Consider the following 20451-nt stretch of genomic DNA (forward strand, 5'->3'; position numbering starts at 1 on the left):
TGCATGTCAATAAAGCTCAGACCATTAGTCCAAGCAGCAAACTGCACTGGCTCAGATCAGCCAACAGAACTCTGCGCTTATCTTGCTTATATTTGGGAATCTCACCATCCTGAAAGCGAGGACCCTGACACAACGGCAAGAGGTCAAGAACTGCCCGCAGGTCGCCCTTGTTTTTAACTAAGACAAAGAAGGCGGCTTGAAGGAAGGGGACAACTGGAAACCGTGCAGAAAGGCCGTGGGAGGAGTTGCCAAGCCAAAGGGGCTCCGGGGCAGAAAGAACTGTGAGGAGGAGAAATGGCTTCTGGGTGGCGATGGGAATCAGGGGCGGCTTTAAGCTCTTAGAGAGGGTTCCTAGAAGAGAATTAACTCCCTGGGAAGTGGGAGAAAATCAATGGAAAGCAGATGCTAAGAGACAGCTGACCTTTTCAATGGAAACGGATGGCTACACATCTTGTCACAGGCTGAGAAATGCACATATCCCAGAGGAGGCTGGGGGAGGGATACTACAGTCACCTGTTCTGTTGGGCTGCTGATTTGCTTTAGACACATGTGTTACTGAAGTTTCTTCATTCCTAGGAAAATCTGACTGTTTTTCAGAAACTTTCATTTCTTTGACTGTCTCCAAGCCTTCTTTATATACTACTTTGGAGTTTAGAACTCACAGAATATTGGTTTTGAAGTGGTTATTTAAGAATAAAAATCAGAATACCAAGTCATTTACTCTTTCCTCGTTATTCAGCTGAAGCAAAAACAAACCTCCTAGATCACCCATGTTTAAACCAAAGCTCTCCTAGCAGAAAAGAACAGCTAACAGCTCCTTTTCTTAACTCTTGGGAACCCATTGCCCTCCTCTGCTCCTGATAACCTGGTGCCTTGAAGTCATTTCCAGCCAATCTCCTGTGATTTGTGGAGACCTACAGACTTTGTCTTATTCACCTGTTCCTCTCAAAGGGATCCCAAGGACAGTCAGAGAACAAGAATTTTCTTTTTCGGTCGGCCTGATGCTTTCCAAAGACCATCTCTCAGCATTAGGACTGAAGCACAGAGATGACTTCAGCTGAGGGATCCCGTTTTGTGCTGAATCGAATACCAAGGCATGCAGGACTCCCGAACTTCCTGAAGTTAAAAGCATTACTGCCTCCTGTGCCCACACCTCTGTGCAGCACAAGTTCTTACACTTTTCTTCAGTTTCCTAAATCTCAAAAGAAATGGCCAAATGCGGAGCTGTTCTAGACGTTCGGCTCAGATAAGGGAGTCTTTCAAATATATTCATCTACTTTGCTAAGTTTGGGACCCGATGGACCACAGCCTGCCAGGCTCCTCTGTCCATGGGACTCTCCAGGTGAGAATACTGGAGTGGGCTGCCACTGCCCTGCTCCAGGGGATCTTCCAACCCAGGGATCGAACCTGCGTCTCCGGCATCTCCTGCACTGCAGGTGGAGTCTTTATCCCTGAGCCACCAGGGAAGCCCTCGTCCGTTTCACTTGATCCATACTTTTTTGAAAGAAGAAAGTTCAAGACGGGGTAACATTAAAATACTTTCGGCTTCTAGAAATGGAAAATTGGTTCTCCAACCAATTCTTAAAAAAAACAAAATGGTTCACCTTTCACTTCTGAAACACCCACTGGGAACCTCTCAGCATGTCTCAGGGCTGGGACTAGAGGCCCGAGAGACTCGCTGATGCTGGGCAGAACTGTGGATAGCAGCAAGACACCCCATTTACATGAGGATTCCGTCTAACACTTATGTCCAATCACCATCTCCTGAGGCATAGGCCAGGTGCACCAACGGTGCCGGTGCATAGGAGTGTGTGTTCACGTAGGCACAGGGCACACACGGCACGCAAGACTTCAGAGCGATGTCATTTCCCAGAACGAACGCGGAGTGCCTCCTGGGTGCTGGGCACAGTGGAGGCTGGGGATGCCGCAGTGACAAGGCCAATAAGAAGCCAGACGTTGAGCGTGTGTGCAACAGGACAGCAGGGACCAGATTCATTCTGTTCACTGGACTCCCAGACCTGAGTATCTGGCCCAGGGCAGGGGCTCAGTAAGATTTTGAGTGAAAAGAATAAAATGCAGCACAGGCTATGCTCTACTAAGAAGCCATGGAGGGGAAAGAAGAGAAAAACCTGTCAAAGTCGAAGGAATCTGTCATGGGAAAAATTTGCCTAAACGAATGGCTTTGATTGCAGCTCTAACGTTATTTTCAATTTTGTATCTTGCCCCCTCCCTACTCTGACAAATCACATCAGAGACACCCCTGACTTCTCCCATACCCCCTCCCCCTTTCCTATGACGTGCTGAAGAAAGGAACTTTCCGAGGATGGATGCTTTGCAACCACATCTCTGAAGTCAACTTTAAGATAATTGCAGCGGAAGCGGCTTTTAATCAACTGACAGGCAGCTTTAAGAAAATTAATGAGGACAAAAATCTTAGGAAGGAGTAAATCATTTCTGACAACAAAGCTGTCTCTCTTTTATCCCCATCTCTCCTTGAAGAAATAGTACCCTTCCAGGATACAAAAATAAAATCTCTTTATTTTCAGTGTCTGCCACTCCCAAGGCCAGACAAGATTAAGAAGAGGCTCAGTTCTCTGAAGATTTCTGGAGAATACTCTGCGTTGAACTAGAGTTATAGGTCACGTTTGAATATCAGACTTTTAGAATCTAATAAGTGCAGATGATTAGATGTGATCACAGGCTAAATTCAGGGCAAGGAGGAAGCCATGGTAAAGAGTGTATGTTGAGGACTGGAGCAAGGACAGGCCTACAGATGCCAGTTACATAATGCTGGTCAAGAGCTGACAGCACTGGCTACCCGTCCTGACCCAGCGTCTCAGCTCCGACTTAGTTATGGCTGATCTGAGCACTCCGGACACCAAGTCTTTTCTGTGGTTCATTTTAATGAACCTATGGTAATAATCATTATCAGTCATCCCTAGGCTGTTCTGTGAAGATGGCTATGAAACGGTATGAAGCAAAGCCAACTGATGTTTCTTTATGACCAAGGTGACACGAAGATAGCCATTAATGGGTGTCATAGCGGCATCTCCCATCCAAGGACAACAGTGGGTTGAATGTTGGGAAAAGGAACTCAAGAACCACTCCTTCAGACGCGGAAGGTCCTAGAGAGAAAGATAAAGCTGCTGCTTCTCACTCTATAAGCCTAAGAATCTCCGTATAGCACGTAGCCCGACAGGCATGGGCCTGAGTGAAGTCAACTGTGGGCAGGTAAGAATCTTAATTAGAACTGGAAAGAAGGCCCCACAGCCTTAGCTCTTAAAGTGCCATCACTCGGATGCCAGCAGGATCCAGAAATGCTGAGGGGAGGAGGTCCTCATCAATTTTTCAACTTCTTGACGGTGTCTGAGAGATCTGGCTGAAGGAGCCACAGAAATAAACCAGGCGAGGTTTCAGGGACAGGAAGAGGCAAAGTGACACCAAGAGAGCAGAGAACAAAGCTAAGCTGACGGGTCCGCCCAGAAGCCCCGAGCAGCTGGCGGCTGGTCCCCAGTCTTGACCCGACTGGAGGGCTTGGGAAAACAAGGATGGCTGGGCTCCACCCTCAGAGCTGCGGATCCAGCAGGTCTGGGATGGGGCTCAGAGGCTGCGCTTCTCTTACGTTCCCAGATGATGCGGACTCAGGCCTGGGAATACACAGCGAGACCTACTGCCCAGTTAGGTATCAGTAGGTCGCAGGTCTAAAACGCCCGCCTTCCTTTCCTGCTGCCTAGGGGCTACCGAGAATGAGGTGGGTGCATATCTCTTTTTTTCTTCCCCCTTGGTGACACCCTGAGGCATGTGGGGTCTTAGTTCCAAAGCCCCCTGCAGTGGAAGTATGGAGTCTTCACCACTGGACCACCAGGAAAGTCGTGGGGGATGCATGTGTGTGGAGCTGGAGCGCTCGAGGGAGAGGGTAGAGCAGGAGACAGCCCAGCACAGAAGAGCAGACCTCTCAGGGTCAAGAAGGGGTGCGGGGCGGTGGGAGAGCAGAGAGGAAGGCAGTGAGTAGTGGCGAAGCAGGGGGAAGAGAGAGAGACACGGGTGAAGGGAGGGAAGGGCAGGCTCTGTTCCCAACACTCCCTCCAAACTAACCATCTGTCTGAGTAACGGATGCTCAACCCTTGAATACAGATTCACCACATAGCCACGAAGAAAAAGCTTTCAATAAAACTGGCCCTTAAGTTATTGGAGGCTTTGTCATACAGAGCACAATACTGTTTCAGGGAGAAAGGAGAGCTAAACTGCTCTCCGTCCCAGGGCTTGCTTCTCCCACTCAAGTCGCTCGTCCACCACTTCTGCCGCCCCCCCCCCACCCAAAGTAATGATCAGAGAGAGAAAAGCAAACCAGCATTGCTGAGAGTCAAGCGGCCAGCGCCTCTGGGATAAGTAGGGGTTATGGGATGAGAAGCCCTGTCAGTTCTTATTAAACCACTTACATGCCTACAACCCCTACCTGCTGTGGGGAGGGGTGGTCTATGCATCTGGGAGAAGAAGCATAACACCTGTTAATTCCTGGGTGGAAACCACGAAATGTATTCTTGCTTTCTGGCTCAAACCGCCCTACCACTGCCTCCCACCCCCCCACACCCCCACCGCTGACTCTTGCCCCCATTCCTAGGTAAAACAGCACTTGTTACCCATACAAACTGGAAGAACAGTTTGCTATATGACTATTTCTGGTTTCATTAGTAATTTTGTATTTTTGTTATTTTATGCTTTCACTTGGTTACAACCAAAGTTATTACACTGTGCCAGTTGCCACAATTTTAGAAAATTAATTGCTGTTTTCAGTTACAATATTGTGCTTTGTTCCAATTAGGAAATGAAAGCAGAGAGGGAACTCAGGCAGTTTAGTGTTTTGAGAATTCAGCAAAACTTCAGCTCTGCAATCCCTAAATGTCTAACTTAGAAACAAAACAGAAATTAACAAAAAGCCCTACTGGAGCAAGTGTGAGGGAGTTGGGCGGCAAGTGAGGCCCTGAGGCTTGGACAGCAGCATACCCAGCCTGAAGGGGCCTCAAATGGACAGAGAGAAGGGAGACACAAAACAGGCGTCCAGCCTTATTTCTCCTGATTTGCCAATGATACTAACATTGGGAAGACTAAGCCCAGCCTTATTAAGCAGAGAAGGCAAATATCTGAGGACTCTAGATCCTAGAAACAAGGGTAATAATTAAACTCAACCTGGGGAAGAAAAGAATTCGGCATATAGAGATATTCAAGGGAGAACCCTGGGAGAACCCTACAGCTGAGAAAAGATGGGAGGTGAAGCACGGACAGCCAAAAAGCTAAGAGTCTGATAGGAAAAAACACAAATGCCACTGTGCCTGCAACAAAATCAGCAAAGGATCAAAGTGCTGCACACAAATCCACAGTGAGAAGGGAACCTGAGATGGCCTCTGCCTTGCTGGAGAGGCTGAGGGCAGAAACCTACAATGGAGAACGCAGTCATTAAGAACAGCAGTTCTCTCACTCAAGTGCATATGAGATCATCTGGAAGCTTGTGTGACAGATACGAATACCTGGTCCCCTCCTCGCCCAGTTCTTGCTAGGTCCGAAGTAGAGCCTGTATTTTAACTAGGACCCCGTGCATTCTGGAGAAGGCGATGGCACCCCACTCCAGGACTCTTGCCTGGACAATCCCATGGATGGAGGAGCCTGGTGGGCTGCAGTCCATGGGGTCATACAGAGTCAGACACGACTCAGTGACTTCACTTTCACTTTTCACTTTCATGCATTGGAGAAGGAAATGGCAACCCATTCCAGTGTTCTTGCCTGGAGAATCTGAGTAACGGGGGAGCCTGGTGGGCTGCCGTCTGTGGGGTCGTACAGAGTCGGACACGACTGAAGCGACTTAGCAGTAGCAGCTGTGCATTCTAACTGCAGTTTGAGGAGCACCGATCCACAGGTCTGAAGAGCTGCTGTTAATAAGTGCACCCAGGCTAAGAGCAATTAGCAATTCATTTTCATAGTGTTCATATGGGACTGGGTAAGGGATCATCTCTTGGAGAGAGCGGGTCCCTCAGTGGGAATTAAAATAAGTCAGTGCTCTTGGGGATGTTCTCCTAGGAACATCTGCTGGCCCAACAATTTCACCTCTCAACGTTAGCACAGTGAATTCCAAGAGCTAACCCCATGGAGAAGGGGGCCTGAGAGAGGAGCTCCAGGACAGGCCCAGGACCCATAGCCCCTTCACAGACAGAGCCTGACACGATGGATGGAGACACCCAACCACACTTACCTGTGCAAAGAGGGAAAGGCTCTAGTGTCCCATTAAACCCTTGTGCCCTGTTCTCAGACAAAAATGGCACTTCTTGCCTTAAACGGTGGTACAGCACAGCTGTCCCCAAAAGCTGGTGTCTTCCCTCCCACCAGGGACTGAATTCAGGGACACGTGCTGAGCGCTTTGGTGCCTTCGGAGGTAAGGGGCAACCAAGACCTGGAAAACCAGAAACCTTTCTGTAGCATGGGAGTTTACAGTCAGACTGGGTGGACACAGGGTGAGCAAAAACCTTGCCGAGAAGGCCGGATCCTGCCTCCCGTGTGAAGGAAACACTTCCCAAATGAGAGCTTTCAAATTACTCAGCTCCTCTCCTAAGCGGTGTGGGCGTCCTCAGTCATGTCCAACTCTTTTGTGACCCCATGGACTGTAGCCCACCAGGCTCCCCTGTCTACGGAATTTTCCAGGCAAGAATTCTGGAGTGCATTGCCTTTCCTACTCTGGGGAGTTCCTAACCCAGGCACCGAACCCATGTCTCCTGCATCGGTGGGTGGATTCTTGAACACTGAATCACCTGGGAAGCCCCTGCTAAGCAGCAGGTGGAGCCTGTTGAGAATCAAAAGCCTGACAAGCCTGGGAGGCCTGACAAGCAGCTCTTGTTGTCAGGCATGCAGCAGCTGGCGGGGTGCCCTGCGCCCCTCATCTCCACAGCAGACTTCAACTGCACCCCCTACACGGCGGGCCCCCTCTGTGACAGCATCTTGGCTTCCACCCTGGAGCTGTCTGCCTTCAGCCAGGTGTTTCTGGCTACTTATGGAAGAGAGGAATCTTGCTAGGATGGCAAGCTGTGCCCACAAGTCGGGCAGAAGCCCTGGCTTCTGGAAGAGGCTGGAGATGTCCGTTACTGCTCCTGTCTATTAATGATTAGAAACCATTATTGCATAGTTAGGCAGGAAGGGTAAGAAGAACAGCAAGGACCAAGACTCTAGGTGGTGAAAAGCAGACGCCAGGTACTTCTACCAACCAAATCTGCTTAACATAAGAATACTTAAAGTTCACCTTCCATCCTCATTTCTCTAGGTAAGAAAACAGGCTTGATGAACTTCCTGCGAAGTCTCCTCCCAATCATTCAATGTCAAACATTTCCAGTCACACGGAATTCAAGAATCAGAACCTTCCTGTCATTATGATGTCAAGAGCAGAAAATGCCTTGTTTCTACCCTTGCCAGAAGCATGGTGGCACATGAAGTCACCCTTCACTGGTCCTGCTAGTGACAAGTTGGAAATGATAAGGATGCTTTTCTAAAGATTCTCTTTTATTCCCTCAGCTTCTCCTCAATATCAGGTTCCTTATTAGGTACTTGGACTTCACAAAGACGAAACAGATGGGGTCTTATTCTCAAGGAGCTCCTGGGCCAAGAGAGGAGAATGACATGGAGATACGGAATGGCAGTTTGGTGTGACGAGTGTTAACCCAGACAGGGTGCTCCTTACTGGGGAGTGATCAGCCCTGTTTAGAAGATTCCACAGCAGGGAAGCAGCCTGCACGCAGTGGGTTTCGGGGAGAAGAGGGCACTCCAGGTAAAGGCACCCAGGCAGGAGAGGCCTTATTTGTTCCAGGGGCTTGGAGAGGGGCTCAGCAGAGCAGGGCTTCCTCCCTGTAGGAAACTGGAGCGAGAAGAGGCTGGAGATGCCACACCTGGTCACCTGCTTTCTACTGCTTTGTCTATCATGGGTCCTATCTTTAGGATTTTTCTTTAAACCAATGCTTCAGATTCCAGCCTGAATTCCACAAGCATCTACATGTGTGGCACTAAATGAGCGGCCCTGGGGGATAAGCCCCTACGGAGCTTAACACTGAACCTAATTGGGTGGATTAAACAGACATACCACACGGCTAAAGAAAACAGGAAACAACACATAAGCAAGAGCATAAACGGTAAGTGGCACAGCACACAGTGCTAGGGGAGCTCACAGGTTCTTAGCTCGAGACGGAGCTTAAACACCATCTAATTAGAGAACTGTTCAAATGCTCAACTCCCCTTGACAAAACCCTGGCCAAATGAGCCCCCGTGGGATGTGGGAATCTCAGTCAGAAGCTACACTGGTTAACTCCAGGAGGCCACTAACCCCATGATGCCCAGAGGCTCTACATGGAGGATGGCAATACACGGAGGACGGCTTCAGACAAGAGCAGGTCCTAAACACCACCTTTCCCTGCTGGTGAAATGGACAGGACAGTTAAGGGCATGGCAGCTCCACAGAGTCCGCATCTTCCACTGTGATTTTAGCCCCATGAGAAAAGCATTTCATAGTATACTACCTATCTCCTTCTACAGCCTGCCTCCTCAAAAATTAAAGACAAACAAACAAATATTTCATTGGGTTCTTTATGTATCTCCAGACTACAGGTCTCAAGTTGAGGTAAGGAAGTATTCAGTTTGGTCTCTAACCCAAGATCCTTTCAGGCCTCTGGGGCCCCAGCTCATGATTTAGAGTATGAGAAAGACTGCCTTTGAATAGCCCAGAGCGTCCAAAAGTGAGGCCGGCTGGTCAGGACTGGGCCGGACTGGAGCCCTTCCTGGCTCCTTATGGGCGTGACGCCTCTGGCCCTGGCTGGGAGGCCGCACCTCGGGCCTGCATGGCGCTGCTGGCCAAGGCCTAGGAGAACCGCCACGCAAGGCACTCACCCGCATGGAGGTCTCACCGCCGTGCGCCTGCTGCAGCCGAAAGACCTGGGCCACCATGTGCTCCGTGGAGGGGTGCAGCAGGATCCTCCGCGAGGCCAAGCCCACCATCACGTATCGGCCCATCGGGGACAGGCTCACCGAGATGGCGTTGGGACCTAAGGCCAGAATGACAGAGAGACACTCCCTAGAGCTCTTGCTATTACCAGCAAATAATCTTCCTTCCGTCTTTTTTCTTTCTCCCTGGTCTTCATCTGTGTTTGGTCACCCTGGGGTTAATCGCACAGGATGGCAGTGAGGAGCACAACGAGAAGGTGTGTAAAGTACTAAGTCTAGCTCTTGACATATAGAAAGTACTTAGCGAATGCTAACCCTTATTAGCACAGAATCACATTAAAAATTGTTACCGTACTGTAACTGCTATTTTGAAATCCACTTTTTTCACTTCATACATTACAAACATTTTTCACCATTAAATATTCCTCTGTAACAGCGTTTTAAAGGCCAAATGGTATTCTGTCTTGTCAAGGCACCATCATTTATTTAAGCAACTCTTCAGAATTTGACATTTTTCTCTGTGACAAATACCGCTGTGAACACCCTTGTACATAAATCTACACAATGCAGACTGGCTTGCAGCGCGAGTGTGCCCCCTTCCCCGAGCCATGACCGAGAATAGAGCTCCTCCCCTACCCTCGCCCCTCGCAACGGGAACATGCCGGTGATGCCACGGTGGTGGGGAGGACTCTTATTCCAAGACTCTCCTACCAACGCTACCAGCTAGGACAGAGCATGTTCCTCTGACGTGTGCCTGGGAAGCAGGGGGGTAGCATGTGGCCATCATGCCCACCTAAGCGGTGCCTCATCAGGGAATGCCCAGGCCAAGGTACTACTGTCACGACGCTGGGCTTCCCATGCCTTACCAAATCGCTTGGTGTAGAGCATTTCGCCCAGGTTATGGGGGGCCAGGGAGTACACTGCCAGGATGCCTTCGTCAGGGAAGCCCCTCTGACTGCTAGGGATGAACGCTGCCAGGAGCTGGCCGTCTGCAGAAATGTCACAGCTGGCATCGTTGTAGATCTTGCAGTTCTGCACCAGCACATTCACGGAGGCTGCATCAGACAAAGAAAAGAGGGTTAGAAGTCTGGAGTTAATGGTGTGAAAAATGCTGGGTCAAGACATTTGGGGGCATTTCCCTAAGGGCCTGAATCCGAATCCTCTCCAGAAACACTAAAGGCTGCCTTATCCAACTAAAATGTCACGAAACAAGCAACACAAGACACCGAAAGATATGTCTCTTCTACCCCTGTAATAGGAAATGAGAGTCAACACAACCACAACCACCTGCTAAGTCCTAGCTCACACTTAAGAGACATCATTTGAGAGAGGAGATAAGCAGAAAGTTATTAAAAATTGTTCCTGGAGAGCCACTCAACAGCTGTTATTGTCCAAAAGATCAAAACTGAGATGAATGAAAATGTAAACCCACTGATTCCAAGAAAAAGGTGATACAGGTAAAACTTGCTTGGGGTGAGAGTGCTACACTCCACCTCTATGTGACTTTGGAGAAGGGAATCATCTCACAAATTTGTGTCTTATTTTCTCCTTTAAGAAAACTGGAGCATTTAGAGACTTCAGTCTTCTGGACAGCTCCTTGCTGACACTCATCTCTAATCTCACAAGAGAGCACAAAGGCTGGAGGGCTGGAACTGTGTTCGCTCTGCTTGTCCCTCCAGCCACGCCAGACGCCGATGGCCACGGGCAGCTCCGGTCTGCACCTAGCACCTACTGAGAATCATGCATGGTCAGCCGGGCGCAGCATGAGGGACTGGGTGGGGCGGGGTGGAGGACTGCCTGTTGGTGGGGAGAATCATCCATTCCATGTGACAGAACTAAGGCGACGTTGGCCAGCCCTGGGACTGGGCTTGCACAGCTGTTTCAGTTTCCATTTGAACCCCTCTCTGAGGCACATCTCTGCCCACAGGAAGTGGCTCACCCTCGATGTGAGCCTGGAACCAGTGCCCCCAGGACGGGCATGAGCAGAACGGCACGACACACCAAAGGGAACGGACGCACAGCACGTCCAAGGGCCTCTGGCCTCTGTCTCCTTTAGATCTGCCTTATGTGCACGTGCAAAGAGGCTGATTTACTCTTTCTCTCTCTCTCGTAAAAAGTCTTGTTGGCTGCACCATGAGGATGTGGGATCTTAGTTCCCTGACCAGGGATCGAACCTGTGCTCCTTGCACTGGAAATGCGAAGTCTTAAACCATGGGACGCCCCCCCCCCCCCCCTTTCTCTTACTGGAAGATTACTTAAACAGCCACTGTCAGAGGCATTACAGTTCAAACAAACCAACAGGCAAGCTCAAGAGCCCTCACCAGATTCTAGGGGATCTACTCCAGGGAGCCAAGCCGTCTGACCTGGAATGTCAAGGGTGACTTTCCTCAGGAAATTACCCTAAGGAAAACAAAACAAAGAACTGCTTTCCAGGGGTGAGTGGAGGGGGTGCTGAGGTTTATCAGGAACTTGGGAGTGATTTCTAAACCTCTGTATTCATCTCCCTCTCTCTGTGTGTTGTTAACGAAGCCACAGAGATAACAGAGTAGATCAAAAAAGACATCGGAACACTCTGATCGGCTACTGTGCCAATTCTTGGGGGCTGACACCGACAGCACCATGACACGCAACGCTGAGAAGGGAGCACGAGGATGGCTCTGTTTGCTAACTAATAAAATGATGACACCCAAATACTCAGTGCTATCACCATTAGGGCTCTGTGCCGCTCAACTTCCAACCCACCATCTGCTCGAGCCTGTATGGCGAGATGGATCTAGTTAGCACTGAGACCGTCTGCTCCTTACTCAGGGTCCCAAGCCTGTTGCCAGAAAGACGACAATCTCCTCCCTTCGCTGAACAGACACATCATTACAGTTGGGGATACAGAGTCAGAGGAACTGGGGGAGCTTTAAGAGTGAGTCCATCTTGGTTTTCTAACCTTGATGTTGGCAGTTCTCAGAAAGGTAAAAAGAAACTGACCATCCAAGGTGGAGAGAAAAAGGAATCACAAATATTAAGTAGGGCGTGAAAATAAACACAGAAGGAAATGGACTCTGTGGGCTTTAAGACAGCTTTGCACGGGTTCCACCTTATCTACATTTAATGTCTCAAAAATGCATGTGAGTATTTTATGAAAGTAGGCTTTTCTATCTTGCTGTTACAGAGCTCTAGTTCATATGTGTTAACCTGCAGTCTAAACATACAGAAGCCTGCAATGACCCTCAAAACTCACCACCAACATTAGAAAAGCACTGCTAGACTGCAGCAGTTCAGTCACTAAGTCGTGCCCGACTGTTTGTGACCCCGCTGACTGCAGTGTGCCGAGCTTCCCTGTCCTTCACTATCTCTTGCAGTTTGCTCAAACTCATGTCTGTTGAGTCAGCAATGCTATTCAACTTCCAGATTAATTTCTAAGGTGGGCTGGGGGTGGGGAGGAAATTACAGGTAAGGTTTTCCTTCTTCTGAGAAGTTTGGCTCTAACTGCCCCCAAAACTGGGCATACAGACAAAAAGCATTTTGTGAGCCCCCAAATCTAAGCCACTGCGTCTGTGTTTGTACTGTATTAGGATGAATCCAATTCAATGGCCAGCTCCCAAATTTTGCCCCCTCCGTCAACTCTACCCAGTTTCACAACTGCTCCCAGCTCCTGCAGTGAGCTCAGAGAGAGATGCAAATAACACGTGAAAAGAGAATGCTGGAATTAAAGTTGAGTTTCTCCAGCAGCAGGCTCAATCTGGTGTGCAGCTAGGGATCCAGGGTTTTACTTCTCTCCTAATGATGGGGACGTGGCAGGCAAAGAGTGATTTGGTAGCTTCAGCAAGCACTGGGTGGTGTGTTTACGGTTTCATTAATATTTCAGAGCTCCAACTAGCAATTTACATTTGCTGCTTGTTGTCTATTAATTTCCCACATGGAAATGGAAATGTTCAGTTACAATGGTGAGTGGTCACTGCTTCAATTTGTTCGTGCAGCTTCTTCTCAGAAGGTTGAAATTTTGATGAGTTAATTTACACAGGGAGAGATTTCCTGGCTCTCTCGTTTGTTTTCTCAGGCCACAGGAAAGTAGTGCACTAATGGCAAGGACAGCTCATCTTTTTTGGACTCGAAAATAACATAAGCAGGTGGAGAAAAAGGTGAAGGGAAATAACAGCCTAGGACAGTGGCAACCCGCACGCCACCAGAAACCTTTGTTCTGCTCCCTGCCCTGCTTACTACAATGGTTCTCAGGTTCTCAGGCATCAGCACCACCTGGATCGATTGCTGGGGTGAGGCCTGAGACTCTGTATTTCAAGTGAGTTCCCAGGAGTCTCTGATGCTGCTGATCTAGGACCACACTTGGAAACTGCTGCCTCACCAAACACCCCTTGATCCCTGAGCTGGAGTCCCAGCAAACAGCCCTGCACAGAAAGGCTAGACACACGTGGGGAATGATGATGGAGCAGTTAGCTGGGCAGCTGAGGATGGAAATGAGGGCTAGGAAAGCAAGGATTTTTCAAATCAGAACCGCTTCAGAGCTTCAGTGGGGCAGCTCCAGCGGGAGTGAGAACGATGCAGCAGACAGCAGGAAGCCATGTTCCAGACTTTGCAGCGTAATCGCCTCCTAATTATAAACGATTTCCAAGTGAAAATGCCCTAGCAGGGAATGGGAGGGGTAAGAAATACTGATGCCTGGAGGAACAGATGGCTCTGCCTTCCTATCAGCTCCATAAATTATAAACAAACGCCTTGAACAAAGATCGATTTGCAGCCTGTTGCTGGCTGGCCAGATGAGGCCACAGGAACGATCGGCGGCTGCAGTGCTTCTGCAAGTGCATTAGATCCTGATCTGGAAAACCCAAGGGGTTTAGATCAGCAGGCAAATTTCCTTTTGGCTATCTCTGAGCCCTCAGATTTCAGAATAAGGCCTCCTGCACAGAGCTCCAGATGACACTGGCTAAGCATGCCCAGCAGTGGCAATCACAACACCCTCTGTGGGTGTGTGTGGCCCGCACCGCTCAGCCTCTGGGTTTCTTAAGGCCACTGGGGCACCCTGGTGACCAATGCTACTCACCAGTAAGAGCTTACTCTTTAAACATATAGTAAATCTAATGAGCTTTTATCCCCCCATGACAGCAGTTTCAAAATTATCTGTTATATGAGGCCTTACTCACAAACTTCTTAACTCTTTACAGATAGAAATTCATTAATCCTACATCTCAACTAAGAGAAACAGGTGGTGAGACTCTTTAGCCTAATTCTAGAAAAGGGCTGAATTCAATGCAGATTAAGTCAGATGACACAGCAACACAGAGGCTGCTGATCACACATGAGTAAAACTGAGGACCAGTGGCTCCCAGGCTTGTGCTGAGCCCAAGCCAAATGCTACCCTCCTCTGGGAAGCAGGCAAGCTTCAGAAACACATGCTACTGCAAAACAGATCCTCAACTTAACTGTGCCGACAGCTGAATCTATCAAAACTGTAATGAGATGTTATTCAGGCCAACCAAGAAAAGCAGAGTTAACGACAGGAACCTCAGATGAAAGTGACTGGCAGTCTAGAGGGTAAGACCACGGCAAGGCACGTCGGCCACTAACAAACACATGAGCCCTAAACGCCCAGAATGCCAAGTTTTTTTTCCTAAATAACTCTTGAGTAAAATAGGGCACTTATAAGAAGCAGAATTCTAACACCACACAGGACTTAAATGAGGGGGAAGGGTGAGCCAAGTTAAATAAGTCAATCTGGTTGTACCACAGTGCTCTCTGATCAGCTCAGGTTTTACAACAGCCATGATCTAAGGAAGCAGGAAGAACCACAGGAGAATGACAGGAAGCTGCAGCCAGAACACGCGGAGGCTTGGACAAAGGGTGCTAACGGCAACCAAAAGGACTGTGCTAGCAGCATGTGCAGGGCCTGTGTTCTTCAGAATATTTGGTTTTTCTTTCAAAGAAAATCGTCTCCAACTGGGGAGAAAACAACATGCCTCAGAATGTTGGATCAGAAGCCAATTACAGATGAGCCAACAGGTTAAGACAGAACTATCTTCTTTACATGAACGTCACTCTCCAGAGGCACCTCTTGGAGTACCGAAAACAGGGCAGGGTGACTCTCAAAGAGTCATGGCATAATTCCCAAGAAAAAGACATGATAAAAAGAGCTAACATTTATTGACCATTTACTACAGTAAGTGCCAGATGTTGTTCAGAGTGCTTGACGTGTACTAATTTAATTCTCGTAACAGTCACATGAAGTTGGCACTATGATAACTCTCATTTTATAGACAAGGCAACCAAGGTGTGGAGAGATTAATTAACCAAGGTCACACTGCGAGAAGGCAGCTGAGCAGACCTAAGCCTGGACAGTGTGGCTCAAGAGCTCATCTGCTTAACCAGCACAGTGCAGCTGACAGAATGTTACTAAAGAACGACCTCTCCCCATGTTTGTGGGGAAAAAAAAGGAAAGAAGAAAGCATCCGGCTCAGACTTTAAAATTATAAAAAGTAATTAAAATACTATTTAAATTGTTCTAGACAAAGAAAAACTTTATACAAGGGAGGTAATGATGGGTTCAATATTATAGAATCTATTAACATAATGATCACATTATTAGGCCAAAGGAGAGAAAAAAACATATAGTTAATAACACAGATGCTGTTAAGACATGACTGAATTTAATATCTAGTCTCTTTTTTTTGGCCATGCCACACAGATTATAGGATCTTAGTTCCCCAACCAGGGATTGAACCTAGGCTTCAGGCGGTGAAAACATTAAGTCCTAACCACTGGATCACCAGGCAATTCCTGGTATCTATTCTTGATAAAAATTAACAATAAAGTAAGAATAGATAGGGGCATCTGCCTGTAATGCAGGAGTTGTAGGAGATGAAGGTTTGGTCCCTGGGTTGGGAAGATCCCCTAGAGGGCATGGCAACCCACTCCAGTATTCCTGCCTGGAGAATTCTATGCACAGAGGGCCCTGGTAGACTACAGTCCATATGGCTGCAAAAAGTTGGACATGACTAAAGTGACTTAGCACGCACACATGCACAAGAATAGATGACTTCCTTAAAACGATAAACTAGTTCTGTTGACCCAAAAGTTAACAATATACATACTGGGAAAAAGCTAGACATTTTCCTACTGAAATCAGGAATGATATGAGGATGGCTGCTATTATTTAACACTGTTCTGACTGTAGCGGCCAATGCACTTAGACAAGAAGAGAAATCACAGCTGTACAACTTTAAATGGAGAAGGTAAAATTAATACCATTTGCTGATAACATACCCAGAGACTGAACTGAATAACAACTATAATTATTAAATAAATGCAGTCAAATAGCAGAATTTTTAAAAAGCTTTTAACAATAAACTTTGAAAATATATAAAATTACATGAAGAAAACTTTAAGAACATAAGAGAGACTTGGAGAGACAGAAAATCATGCCATGTTCTTACATAAGAAGATAACACAAAAATACTGAATCTCCTTAAGTTATTTTATATATTCAATGGAACCACATTAATTACACTGATAGGAGTTTTTTCAGGGCAGTGAAGGGAAGAAGCGAGGTAGTTTTAAAGTCCATATAAATGACCAAAATATTCAAGCAGGCAGGAAACTTTGGATTAAAAAATTACAAGAGGAGACCAGTCCTACCAGATACTAAAAGACAGAGCCTCAAACTTAAACCAATGTGATACTGTTACATGAATAATCAGACAGATTACTGGGGCAGAAAAGACAGGAGAAATACATCTATATATTCACTGGATACTAACAGGATGAAAGTGACGTCCCAAATCAATGGGGACAAATGAATCATTTTATAAACTGGTTGGGACAAATGAGTAGCCACATGGGGGAAAAGCTGGGTCATACTCTGCTTATTTAGGACTGGGTTAAACTTCTGATGAACCAAAGATTTAAAGGAAAAAATTAAAATATAAAAGTGCTATCTGATCTCCTGGATGCTGCCACAAAATCTAGGAACCATAAAAGGAAAGTTGGATAATTCTGACTACTTAAAATAAGTCCTATGACAAAAATAACCTTCAGCAGAGACAAAAGACAAGTGACAACCAGGAAACTCCTCCTATGAGTTAATTTTCTGATTTTATAAAGAGCTCCTGTTGAACTGATAAGGAAAAGACCATCAGCGTCCGCACACACTCACACACACACACACACACAAATAGGTGAGCCCACGGACAAGCCAAGAAAAGGAAACACAAGTGGCTAAATGTATGAAGAGCCATACAACCTGGCTTATAACACGAGAAATACAAATTTAAAATATCAACATACTATATACATATTTTTCGGCCACACCACACGGCTTGCAGGATCCTAGTTCCCCAACTAGGGATTGAACCTGTACTCCCCACAGTGGAAGTTCAGAGCCCTAACGACTGGATCGACAGAGAATTCCCACTTACATACTATTTTTACTATCAGATTTGCAAATACTCCAAAATATGACAGAACAATCTACAAGCAGGCATTTAGGGAAACAGGCACTCTCACGAACCACAGGTGAGAATATAAATTGGTATGCTCTCTCCACAGAGGGTGATTTAGCAGTACCTGCCAAAATCATGGATCTACGTATTCTTCTCCCTGCAATTCCACTTCTAGGGCTTTATCCTATGATATCCTTGCACATGTGCAAAATGACAAACTGCGGCACAGTGTGCATAGTGAAAGACTGAAAACAGCTTAAAAATTCCTCAGTGGAGGAACCTCAGTCAGTGGAACACTGGTTAAAAAATGGAATCCAGTGGGACTTCCCTGGCGGTCCAGTGGTTAAGAATCTGCCCACCAATGCAAGAGACATGGGTCTGATTCCTGATCCGGGAAGATCCCACATGTCCTGGAGAGATAAGCCCCTGAGCCGCACCTACCGAGCTTCTTCTCTAGAGCCCGGGGAGCCGCACCTACCGAGCTTCTTCTCTAGAGCCCGGGGAGCCGCACCTGCCGAGCTTCTTCTCTAGAGCCGGGGGCGCCGCACCTACTGAGCTTCTGCTCTAGAGCCCGGGGAGCCGCACCTGCCGAGCCCATGTGCCCAGAGCCTGTGCTCCACAGCAAGACAAGCCACCGCAATGAGGAGCCCATGCTCCGCAACAGAGAGGAGCCCCCACTCTCTGCGACTGGAGAGAAACGCACACAGCAACAAATACCCAGGGCAACAACAACAAGTAACCCAGAGGCTGCATTTGGGCAGTGGGATGCTAGGCAGTGAATAAAAAAGAATGAACAGGCTCTACACTGATAGGGAAAGGTCATCGTGACATGAAGAAAGCAGAGCGCAGAAAGACAGCAAGTACACCGTGCTGTGCTGTCGCTCTTCAGTCGCGAAGTGCTGTCCAGCTCTCTGGGACCCCACGGGCTGCAGTACACACGCGCCCCCGTCCTTCACTGTCTCCCAGAGTCTGCTCACGTTCATGTCCATGGAGTCGGCGATGCTATCTGAACATTTCATCCTCTGCCAACCCCTTCTCCTTTTGCCTTCACTCTTTCCCAGCATCAGGGTCTTTTCCAATGAGTCAGCTCTTTGCATCAGGTGGCCAAAGTATTGGAGCTTCAGCATCAGTCCTTTCAATGAATATTCAGGGTTGATTTCCTTTAGGATTGACTCGTTTGATCTCCTTGCAGTCCAAGGGACTCTCAAGAGTCTTCACCAGCACCACAATTCGAAAGCGTCAATTCTTCGGCCCTCAGCTTTCTTTATGGTCCAACTCTGACATCAGTACCTGACTACTGGAAAAACCATACCTTTGTTTTTTGTTTTTTTAAATGGAAGTATTGCTCTATTATTTATCTGGAATCAGTCCTACTTAGAGATATATAATTATTTTGGCAAAAACCATACCTTTGACTACACACGGACCTTTGTCAGCAAACTGATGTCTCTGCTTTTTAATATGCTGTCTAGGTTTGTCACAGTTTTCCTTCCAAAGGGTATAATACGCTACCACCTAGCTTAAATAGAGGTGGAAAAACATACATTTCCATGTACTTGTACATATATATATAATATTTTTGAAAAAATAAACAGGAAACTACTAACTGTGCCTATGGGGTGGAGAGGTGTGTAGCTGGGAACAGGGTTGCAAAACTTCCCACTGTATATCCTTTTATATTTTAAAAATCTTTGGTAAATGTATTTCAGATAGTAATTAAAAAAAAATCAAATAGAATAAAGAAACAAAGTATCTGGGGAAAATTATGGCAAATAAGATCTGGGCCAGAAATAGGTAAAGCAGCAAACAGTATTTAACAAGGTAAAAGGTAGACTGATTTCTAGTGGAGTTAAAGAATAGATTATCAATCATGTGGCTTAAAAGCACTTGGGAAGAAAACGACTGCTACTGAGGTTTCACTAACATCAGGACATGAAAAACTGACCTCATTTTTATGGTCTCATAAGGATACCAAGACTAGCATACTGGGAAACGCCGCAGACGGAGGCTATCTTGACTATTTCAAAGTATCTGACAAGCTCTTACAATACCCTATAGACAAGATGAAAAATATGGGTTTCACGAGTGAAGAACCAAGCTCAGGTGCAAATTCATGAACCAAAATCAACATAAAGGAAGTCCACAGGAACATAGCACCAGGCTTGGTGCAAAGTCCTGATGTACCACTTTTGCTAGCAATCCAAAGACAGACAGAAAGCACATTTATCAGATTAGAAGATGATGTAAACAAGGCTGGGAAAAAAGGACTGAGTCAAAGCTTGAAAAGACGTTGAGAGGAAGGAACTAAGAAGTACAATTATTAGTACTTATTAAGTACACTATTAAGATAAAACTGAACAGAAACAGATATAATCCTTTGGTTTTTAAAGTATTCTAACTGCACAAGTAAGCATAGGGTGGTAGAGCTCTGGTATTAACAATTATCAAGGAATTATAAGTGACTGCAAACCCATCAGTGGCTTCAGAAAAGGTTGCTGAAACACCAGGCTGAACTAACACTGTCCAGACCATCACTGTACTCTGTTTTGGACAGCTCTCATCTGGAGTATTCCACTTTGTTGTGCCCCCTCAAACGTAAAAAGGGAAATGAGCAGAACAGTCAAGGATTTGGAAACCAGATCTTAAAAGGAACCTCGGGAATTCTGGCCTAAAAGGAGCAATTTAAAGGGAAGTGGCAGTTTACTTTCAAACAGCTGGAGGACTGTCAGTCAAAAGAGACATCACTAGACTTACTCTGTGGAGCTTCAGAGGCAGACCCAGGACCAATGGGAGGAAGTGACAGCAAGGGAAATGGTGGCTGGGTATAAGAAAAAACATCCGAAAAGGAGCTGAGCAGTGACGGGCTAGAGTTAACTCTTCAGACAGTGCCCTATCACTGCAAGTGTTCAAGCAGAGGCTGAACCTCCACTTCTCAGGAATGTGTGAGAGTGCATCATGAGAGAAACGAAATGAAACGTCTAAGATGCTGTGATTTCAACTGAATAACTGAGACATGAGGTTGTGGAGTCCTTTAGAAGCTGGG

At 46.9% G+C, this 20451-nt stretch overlaps 1 protein-coding gene across 5 annotated transcripts in view; it reads right to left on the reverse strand.

Annotated features, from left to right (window-relative positions):
- AMBRA1 (autophagy and beclin 1 regulator 1) overlaps window positions 1-20451 on the reverse strand; it is a 163831-nt gene that overhangs the window by 20725 nt on the left and 122655 nt on the right. For all 5 annotated transcript variants that reach the window (XM_052652402.1, XM_052652405.1, XM_052652403.1 and 2 more), the window contains 2 exons: window positions 9834-10022; window positions 8914-9068 (listed from right to left, as the gene is read on the reverse strand). In XM_052652402.1, the coding sequence (XP_052508362.1) occupies window positions 8914-9068; window positions 9834-10022 (344 nt within the window). The remainder of the gene's footprint in view (window positions 1-8913; window positions 9069-9833; window positions 10023-20451) is intronic.

Source organism: Budorcas taxicolor, chromosome 15, assembly GCF_023091745.1.
Source record: "Budorcas taxicolor isolate Tak-1 chromosome 15, Takin1.1, whole genome shotgun sequence".
In the NCBI taxonomy this organism is placed as follows: Eukaryota; Metazoa; Chordata; class Mammalia; order Artiodactyla; family Bovidae; genus Budorcas; species Budorcas taxicolor.